The 9,635-nt window shown below is 34.8% G+C and overlaps 2 protein-coding genes across 3 annotated transcripts; both read left to right on the top strand.

The window, feature by feature from the left end:
• The first annotated feature begins 1,023 nt into the window (after positions 1-1,023).
• Positions 1,024-4,328, top strand: LOC139850256 (uncharacterized). Of its 2 annotated transcripts, none has more exons than XM_071839840.1 (3): positions 1,024-1,168; positions 2,949-3,105; positions 3,948-4,328. In XM_071839840.1, exons 2-3 carry the CDS (start codon positions 2,951-2,953, stop codon positions 4,108-4,110), a joined length of 318 nt encoding a protein of 105 aa, XP_071695941.1. In that variant the 5' UTR covers positions 1,024-1,168; positions 2,949-2,950; the 3' UTR covers positions 4,111-4,328. The 2 variants fall into 2 exon arrangements, with proteins under 2 accessions (XP_071695941.1, XP_071695940.1); XM_071839839.1 differs by having other exon boundaries at positions 1,024-1,173.
• Positions 4,329-5,321: 993 nt separating this feature from the next.
• LOC139848830 (uncharacterized) lies at positions 5,322-9,003 on the top strand. The gene is made up of 3 exons (XM_071838520.1): positions 5,322-5,378; positions 7,429-8,594; positions 8,772-9,003. Exons 1-3 carry the CDS (start codon positions 5,322-5,324, stop codon positions 9,001-9,003), a joined length of 1,455 nt encoding a protein of 484 aa, XP_071694621.1.
• The last annotated feature ends 632 nt before the right edge of the window (positions 9,004-9,635 follow it).

Raw genomic sequence — 9,635 nt, 5'->3', positions numbered from 1 at the left:
TATTCCGAATACCGTTAAAAAGGAAAGGTTTCATAAATCAAAGTGGACCTCTCAACAGAGACTCGTAATCATACAATGTATCAGATAAATCAATCATTTGATATTATCTTCTAATTCAATCGATAAACATAATGAAACAAATACGTTCATGTAAAGTATTATATGTTTAATACTTTGTTAATATTCTCAAGTTATAATATGTATACATATATATAATCCTATCCATTTATATAGTGGTTCGTGAATCGTCGGAATTCGGTCGAGGTTAAATGAATGTATGAACACATTTTAAAATTCTTGAGATTTATCTTAACAAACTTTGCTTATCGTGTCGGAATAATATAAAGATAAAGTTTAAATTTGGTCGGAAATTTCCGGGTTGTCACAAAACATGTGTGTAAAACTATTGCTGGTAGTTACTTATGTTGTTTTTCAAGTATACATGTGCGCAAACATCTGAATTTTTCAGGAAAAACGGGTAACCAGTTTCGCGCTTACCACATTTAAATGAGCACAATCTTGTGTAATCCGAAACATAAGACGCGGTACATCGCATTACGCGTATCGCGTACATTCATTGATTCACAAAAAATGATTAACTGGTATAAGCATGTGCACGACCAAGAAGCAATGGCACGACATGCGGTACAATGGCTCATGAAGATTGATTACCACAACCCATTGGCGCCAGCAGGGAAGCATGAGTAGAAAGGAGAAGCGCTCGGATAGAAAAGCGTCGGGAATGGCCAAAAGGGAGCTTAGAACAAGTGGAAGCAAGCGTTGACATGGTCTAAGTATGTCAAGGATATGATAATCTTTGTTTATAGTATGATCACTAAATTACCAATTTAATCAATCCGGGGTTGAAAATTTGTAACTAAAATAGAGTGTTTTTTTTTTTTTTTTTTTTTTTTTTTTTTTTTTTAAGCAATAGAGAGTATTTTTAATTTAATTTTTATCATCTATATCTAATCTAATATCTATATCTATTTTTGTAGGCATTATTTCTGGTATACCGCTTAATTAATAATAATAATAAAAAAAATACTATACTAATAAATAATAAAATATATACAAATTAGTGAATCGACCAGCTGAAATTCTGAACCCTAAAGTGCTAAATAGTGGTAAACGAAGCAGCGGCAAACAGTTATTGCAGGATCAAAAGGTAAGGTAAGTTTGAAATCAATTCATGATATGACTATTTAATTTGCTTATGAATATCCCCGATATCGAATTCGATTTCATCTCTATAACATTTTAGTCCAGATTTACGGTTTAAGTTTTATTTTATCCATTTCTCTAAAAAGATTAGATTTCGATCATTTATCATAATAAATAAAAAAATAATAAAATAAAAGTGCAGCCGAAATCCAGATGGTGGTGTGATCGATTTAGTTATGGATAAAGGAACCTTTTCCGTGAAGTTTTGTTGTTTGGATACAATTGTTACATGGTCAATAAAAGTAGTAAAAATGACATTAAATCATTGAAGCAAAGCGGTTATTGGATAACGGGGCCTCCTCTTATATTGGATTGTAAACTTTAAGTAATGAATCATAGATATGATGTCAGGTCTTTATATTGTTATTGTTACTTATATCTATTTACTGAGTTACTGTAGTACATGTAGATTGTGTTGGTTTTCAGGATGTAGTTTAAAAACCTGTTTTGACCTTTTTTCATGCTAAGATTATGAAGTGATTGATTGCAGCGGAAAACATGATAATATTACTTGGATAGAAGTAGTATAAGAGGTGTTTATACAATGTAACAAACGGCGGATGCGTATTGTAGATTAGTGTACTAGATGAAGTCGTTGGAAACTTGGATAGATGTATATACATTCTTTTGCGACAAAGTTGATCTTATGTATATGTTGCTCACTGAGACTCAAGCAGGAATACGTTTGAAATAGCCCAATACAAAATTTAAATGTTAACCACAACCTGCCGATTCAAAATAACAAACTTAAGGGTAAACACCTCTAGGATCTTGAAGCAGCCGGTGTACGTATATACGTTGCTCCATGTCCGCCAAATCGCTTTTTTGTTTTGCCTCAAACACTTTTGACTTCTGTTGACTGTTGTATATGTGGAACAAAAAGAAAACTAGAAAAGAAATGGGTTGGTCATTTTGTAAGCAAAAAAGCCCTTGTTTCAGCTATTGATTTTATAAGTTTGTGCATCATAAGGCTCAGGCTTATAAGAAACACAAAGTAGTACTCTAGTTGAAAGTGACTTTTGATTCCCTACAAAATTAGAAGTTCTTAATGTTTGCCACAGTTATCTGCTTATTTGAATAACTTATGATTCCAGATGCTACCAACCTTTTTTTTTTTTTTTTTTTTTTTATTATATATATATATATATATATATATATATATATATATATATATATATATATGATTCCCTACAAAATTAGAAGTTCTTAATGTTTGCCACAGTTATCTGCTTATTTGAATAACTTATGATTCCAGATGCTACCAACCTTTTTATTTTTTTTTATTTTTATTTTATTATATATATATATATATATATATATATATATATATATATATATATATATATATATATATATATATATATATATATATATCAAAGAGTAGCCCTGACTAGCAGGGGCGAAGATGGTATGGGGCAGGGGGGGCGGGCGCCCCCGGTGGATTTTTTTTTTCAGTGTAAAAATTTTGGGTTGTTCGACTTTGCCCCCGGTGGATTTTTTTTTTTTTGCCCCCAAACCTACATATTTTGCCCCAAAACCTTCAAATTTTGCCCCAAATTCTTCAACTTTTGCCCCAAAATCTTCAAATTTTGCCCCAAAATCTCTAACTTTTGCCCAAAAATCTTCAAATTTTGTCCAAAAAAATTGCTACGGTTAAAATTTTTTTTTTTGCCCCCGGTGAAAAAAATCCTAGTTTCGCCTCTGCTGACTAGATTAGCCTGCAGAAATGAAGGTGAGGTCATCAGTGAAGAAACTGTGTGGATTCTGTAGAATAGTGAAACGTCGTGGCATAGTGTTTGTTGTGTGTTCTGCGAAACCCAAGCATAAACAGCGACAAGGTTTCTCAACAAATGCATTTCAGGAAGGGTCTTTCACATCCAGGTATTCTTTCTGTTTATTGCTGTTAGATTTATAACTCTAGTGTACACATTTTGATGTACTTGGTAAACCAGCTTCAAAAGTGCCAACATCTTAAGTCTTAACCAATGTTAATGCTAACATGTTTTTTAAACATTGATAGATCTTCATTATTTATATTACTTCAGATATAAGATTCAAGGTGTTGTTTGTTTTTGTCTGAAGATCTGCTGACCATGTTTGTAAAGAAGATGTGGCCTAAAGGTCAGCAAGGGTGAATAGTGAAGACTGTTTGTTTTTATGTCTGCAAAATAACATAATTCTGTCTATAACACTTAGAAGCATATTTCTAAGTCTGCGAGGTTGCAGATAAGACATTATTTTATCTTATGTCTTCAGAAATACAAATAGTTTGCAGTAAAAATTTGATTCTACCATTTTCATGGCGTCTCAATTTATTTTTAATTTTATTTTCCTTTTTTTAAAAAAAAATTTCTACTTATTGGCCGGAGGTCCACTCGAAAGCAATCTCTTTATCCGTCGAATAGAGAGAGGGATGACTTTCTCTACTTTTGAGAGTGTTTTCACTCTGGGTGGACAAATGACTTGTTTTTATTCTCGGATAGGGGAAGGATTGTGTACATCTCACCTCCCCCATACACCACTCATGTGGTATTGGGTTTTGTTGTTGTTGTTGTTGTTGTTGTTTGCAGTAAAAATGTTAACGAGCGCGCAAACATAAGACATAATAAGATCTGCAGATTGAAAAACAAACAGCACCCTTTGTGACACATCCATTAGTCACATGTGTTTATTTGTTGACATGAAATTACTTGGTTAGTGCCTGATTGATTTTTTTCTTCCAGAGTATCAGAAATGCAGATGGTGCGAAGCAGTTATCAAGCTCCTGCGTCTAACTATGGCGTTTCAGGTGGCTTGGCATCCTTACTGGTTGAGAGGAAGATGCCGGTGCTTTTTGCAGGATGGAGAGCGAGCCTAGCGTCTCTTCTTCAGACACGCACCAAGTGATGATGGTTTGTGATTATTTATAGATCGAAATGTTCACTCATGACACTAGAAAATAATACACGATTACTCTGTTTTTTTGACTAATATGATTAGCCTATTGGCACAAACTTTTCATCTATGTTTATGAAGATGGAATTCAAGGTTTTTGTAGTGAATAATGATGTCAAATTTCCCGGGATCATACAATTTTGTTTTGCTGCTATAATATCCCCTTTCTATTTTGGATCATGAAATGAAATGCTTATACTCTGCACCAACATGTTTATTGGATGGGGCATTTTCAAACAGTTCATGTGATAATACTTCAATGTTTAATGGGTCAGTTATGTTATGATTACGAGAGTGCTTGAATTCAAATCATGAATTTGTCTCGGAGCTTATCCAACGCTATCTGCCAAATGGCTGCACCCTTTTTTGGCGCCGTTGTCAGCATCAAGTCAAAGCCTCGCCGATATTGGCTCGCTAACCATTTCATGAATTTTAGGCAAAAGCATCACGAATGCTTATGTTTTAATTAATTGTACATTTGGCTTTAAGATTTGTTTTATAATTTAATTAATTAATTTATAGTGGTTGAGGAAGCGTGTGATAGTTCAGAGTGATTTGTGATGAGCGAGTGATGGGAAGGAGATATTGATCTGTTAATTTGAAGAAGAGTGTCGTGGTTGAGAGTGTTCTAAAAAGGAACATGTCAAACAGTTTAAAAGTCCACTTTTGATACGAGTATGTGTTTTTTAACTTTCAGATGTGTTGAAGTACCTCCATGAAGTATGGTTAAACAAATACGCCCACATGTTCGTATCGGTGGTGACTGATAAATCACTTAACTTCGGAAATTCAACCACCAATAGGGTTGAGAGTCAGCATGCAAAGGTGAAATTAAGTTTGGCATCCTCGCAATTAAAAATCAAAAATAGACACATTTGTGCCTATAATAGATAAAGTGGTTGAGTCGCAAGTTAGATCAATCTTCCACAAGATGCTAGTGCAATTCGGAAATATTGGATGACTGTGCCAGATATGGGTTTTCTAATTGCTTCAAGGTACAATGTAGTTTTGCTATGTTTGAGCAACGAAGCAGATACAACATTTTACCACTTTGGAGCAGTCCACCCGAGTCACAACAACATGATATATGTGTAATTACTCGCATAAATGGTAACCACTTTGTAAAAGTGGATTTACAAGGATATTATCCGATACCTCTAGGGATGGCAACGGGCGAGAAAAAACCCGTGACCCGCGGGTATCCGATCCGTGACGGGCGGGTAACATCATAAATTCTTACCCGCGAGCACTGGTACGGGTAAAAAAGTATACCCGTTGACGGGTCGCGGGCGGGTCGTGGATATATACTACCCGTCATGGGTAAAACCTGATCCACAAATCCGTACACTTTTTCTAATTTACCCGCGAGTTTATACATATAATTATTAATTTTAAAAGTGATTTTAGTTATAATATAATAATTATTAGATATTAGATATATAATATTACATATAAGTATAAAAAATTAATTTTTAAGTCATTTTACATGTAGCTTCTACATATATGGTTTATAATTAAATCTATAGCTTTTTAATTTTTTTTTACTAAGTTGTATATTTTGAAATGACTCGTTCATTTACATTATAAACGATTCACAATAGTTGATTACATTGCGAGGTATTTGACCTCTATATGATACATTTTACAAACATTGCATTCGTTTTTAAAGGACAATCTTTCTTTACATCAAAAATTGACGGGCATGCATACCATTTCATAATATCCACTATCCAACTACAAATTGATTTAATAATAATCTTTGATGAACTCAATGACTCGAATGCAACGTTCTTCGAAATATGCTATGAAAGACTCCAAGTAATATCTTTAAAATGAGCAAATGTACAGCGGAAGATTTCTTTAACACCTGAGAATAAACATGTTTTAAAGTGTCAACCAAAAGGTTGGTGAGTTCATTAGTTTATCATAATCATTTATTTCCATCATTTTAATAGACCACAAGAATTGCATTTCCAGTTCTCATAAATATACGTTCCATGCATAGAGACAAAAAATAATCATTCATATGGTGAACACCTGGTAACCGACATTAACTAGATACATATAAGAATATCCCCTATCATTCCGGGATCCTCCTTCGGACATGATATAATTTCGAAGTACTAAAGCATCCGGTACTTTGGATGGGGTTTGTTAGGCCCAATAGATCTATCTTTAAGATTCGCGTCAATTAGGGTGTCTGTTCCCTAATTCTTATATTACCAGACTTTAATAAAAAATGGGCATATTCGATTTCGATAATTCAACCATAGAATGTAGTTTCAATTACTTGTGTCTATTTCTTCAAACATTTATAAAAGCGCATGTATCCTTAGTCCCAAAAATATAAAGGGTAAAAAGGTAAATGAAACTCACCATACTGTATTTCGTAGTAAAAATACATATAACGTCATTGAACAAGTACAAGGTTGGCCTCGAATTCACGAACCTAAATTAATTATATATATTTATGTGTTGGTCAATATTTGTCTAACAAATTAGGTCAAGTCATAGTGTACAACAATCCTAATGCTCGAGACTAATATGCAAAAGTCAACAAAAGTAAATTTGACTCAAAATAATTTCCAAAAATCTATACATGATTAATATATATTTTAAATATCGTCGTTTTATATTTTTAAATATTTTTAAAAGATTTATTAGAGTAAATAATATAATTTATTTATTAATAAATAAAATTTTATATTTTATTTATATAATAAAATATAATCTTATATATATTAAGTAATAAAATTTATAGGGTTCATTTAATATTATAAAGATAATATGATAGGTATTATTAAAGTAAGTTATTACACGTAGTAAAATATGTTTGTATCAAATATTTATTTGATAAAATAATATCTATAATGATAGTAAGTAAAAGTTGTATTATTTTGTAATAATAATAATTATTATAAAAATATCAATATTTATAATTACTAAGATGACATTATGATAAAACGATAATTCTAATTATGACAACTTTAATATTTACGATAATTTTTAATATTATCTTTAAAATAATAATTCTATTTAAAATAATAATAATAATAATAATAATATTTTATAGTAACAATGACATTTCTATTAAAATGATAATTTTTGTTAAAATGATAGTTTTAATACTAACGATAATTTTAATAATATAAATGTAAGTTATACTATAATATAAATTACAACTAGGCGGTATATCAATGTAAGTTATACTATAGTTCTAAATATTATAATTTACAATTTATACGAATTTATCTTATTCATATTGTTTAGCTTGTACTTGGTCATCTTTTTAGTGCACAAAGTAATATAGATCCTTCGCATAGTTATGGTCACTTGAGGTCATGTTCTCCTGTTTTAGGGGCGGGTAGGCCTAGAGGGGTTAGAGGAGGTTGTAGGGTAGCCACTGTTGGTAGGATTAGAGTGGGTAGTTGGAATATAGGAACCTTGACTGGTAAGAGGATTGAGCTCGTTGATACCTTTCTTAAGAGTAAGGTAGACATAGTGTGTGTTCAAGAGACTAGATGGAAGGGTGAAGAGGCGATAGAGATTCAGGACTATAAGTTGTGGTACTCGGGTTCTAGGATAGCACGGAACGGGGTAGGTATCTTTTTAGGAAAACTACATAAAGATAACGTTGTTGACGTGGGCAGGTTTAGCGATAGGATTATGTCGGTTAGTTTAATTATTAAGGAAGAGACTTTCACGGTCATTAGTGCATACGCACCTCATGCGGGTTTAGGTGATGCGGAAAAGAAGAGTTTTTGGGAATTGTTAGATGAGGTGGTGAGGGGGTGCCTAGCCGACCATCGACTGATTATAGGTGGTGATCTGAATGGACATATAGGAGTGGAGGCAGAAGGTTATGAGGGAGCCCATGGTGGCTTTGGGTTTGGTCCTAGAAATGAAGAGGGGCGCTCAATTCTTGAGTTTGCCATTGCCCACGAGTTGGTGGTAGCAAACTCTTTCTTCAAGAAGAGGGATGCTCAGTTAGCCACATTCCATAGCGGGGGTCGCAGCACCCAGATTGACTTTTTGCTTCTTCGTAAAGGGGAACTTAGGACATGTAGGGACTGTAAGGTCCTTCCAGCTTTGACGTGCTCCTCCCAGCACAGATTGCTGGTCATGGACCTAGTCACTAGGGGAAGAGTTGGCAGGAGGGCTAGGGCTGTGCAACCTAGAATCCTTTGGAAGAACCTCTATGGAGCGAATGCGGAGACTTTTAGAGCGATTGTTGTTAATAGATTGAGTGTAGAAGAGGATTACGTTGCCCCTACGGACGCAGACCAGATATGGAATCGCATGGCGTCCACTATCAGAGATGTGGCAAAAGAGACCTTAGGAGTGGCTATAGGGACATCGAGAGCCCATAAGAGTAGAAGAGAGTCGTGGTGGCTTAGTGACGATGTCCAATCGAAAGTCGCGTTAAAGCAGACGAGGTTTAGGGAGCTCATTACTCTTGGAGAAGGGACACCTGAAGAGAGAACTAGGGTAGAAGAAAGATATAAAGAAGCTAAAAGAGAAGCTAAGAAGGCCGTAGCAATTGCAAAAGACAAAGCATATGAAGACTTGTATAGAAAACTAGACTCTAAAGAGGGAGCTAATGACATATATAGGATAGCCAAAGCTAGGGAGCGAGGAAGGAGGGACTTAGGTAACATCAAATATATCAAGGATGTAGCAGGGCAAAGTATAGTGAGAGAAGACCTTATTAGGAAAAGATGGGAAGAATATTTTGCATCCCTTTTCGGTAGGGGAAGACCAGAGCGGAACGGTGAACCCCACGAGGTTCAGGAGTTTCAAAACAACTGTTTCTGCACGAGGATTAATCAGGAGGAAGTTAGATAGGCCCTACGAAAGATGGGGAGAAACAAAGCAGTAGGACCAGACCAAATTCCGATTAAGGCGTGGAAGTGCCTAGGAGGTGACGGGGTTAGATGGTTGACAAACCTTTTCAACACGACGTTTAGAAGCGCACATATGCCTATGGAATGGAGACACAGTGAGGTAATTCCCATTTACAAGAACAAGGGAGATGCGCAATACTCAGTCATACTATGAAGCTTTGGGAAAGAGTGATCGAGACGAGGCTCAGACGCGAGACAAAGGTTTCAGAGAACCAATTCGGCTTCATTACAGGACGCTCGTCGATGGAAGCGATTCACATAGTTAGAAGCCTTATGGAGAAGTATAGGGAAAAGCAAAAGAACCTACACATGGAGTTCTTAGACTTGGAAAAAGCTTATGACTGTGTCCCGCATGAGCTGATTTAGAAGACTCTTAATGCTAGGGGAGTCCCAAGTAGATATATAAGATCTATTAGAGATATGTACGAGGGGGCGAAGACTCGTGTACGTACGACGGTAGGAAACACATAGTTTTTCCCAGTAGAGGTTGGTTTACATCAGGGATCTGCCCTTAGCCCTTATCTGTTCGCTTTGATCCTAGACGAGTTGACTCATAGGATACAAGACAACATC

Source organism: Rutidosis leptorrhynchoides, chromosome 5 (genome assembly GCF_046630445.1).
Source record: "Rutidosis leptorrhynchoides isolate AG116_Rl617_1_P2 chromosome 5, CSIRO_AGI_Rlap_v1, whole genome shotgun sequence".
In the NCBI taxonomy this organism is placed as follows: domain Eukaryota; kingdom Viridiplantae; phylum Streptophyta; class Magnoliopsida; order Asterales; family Asteraceae; genus Rutidosis; species Rutidosis leptorrhynchoides.
This window is presented reverse-complemented; position numbering and strand designations above follow the sequence as displayed.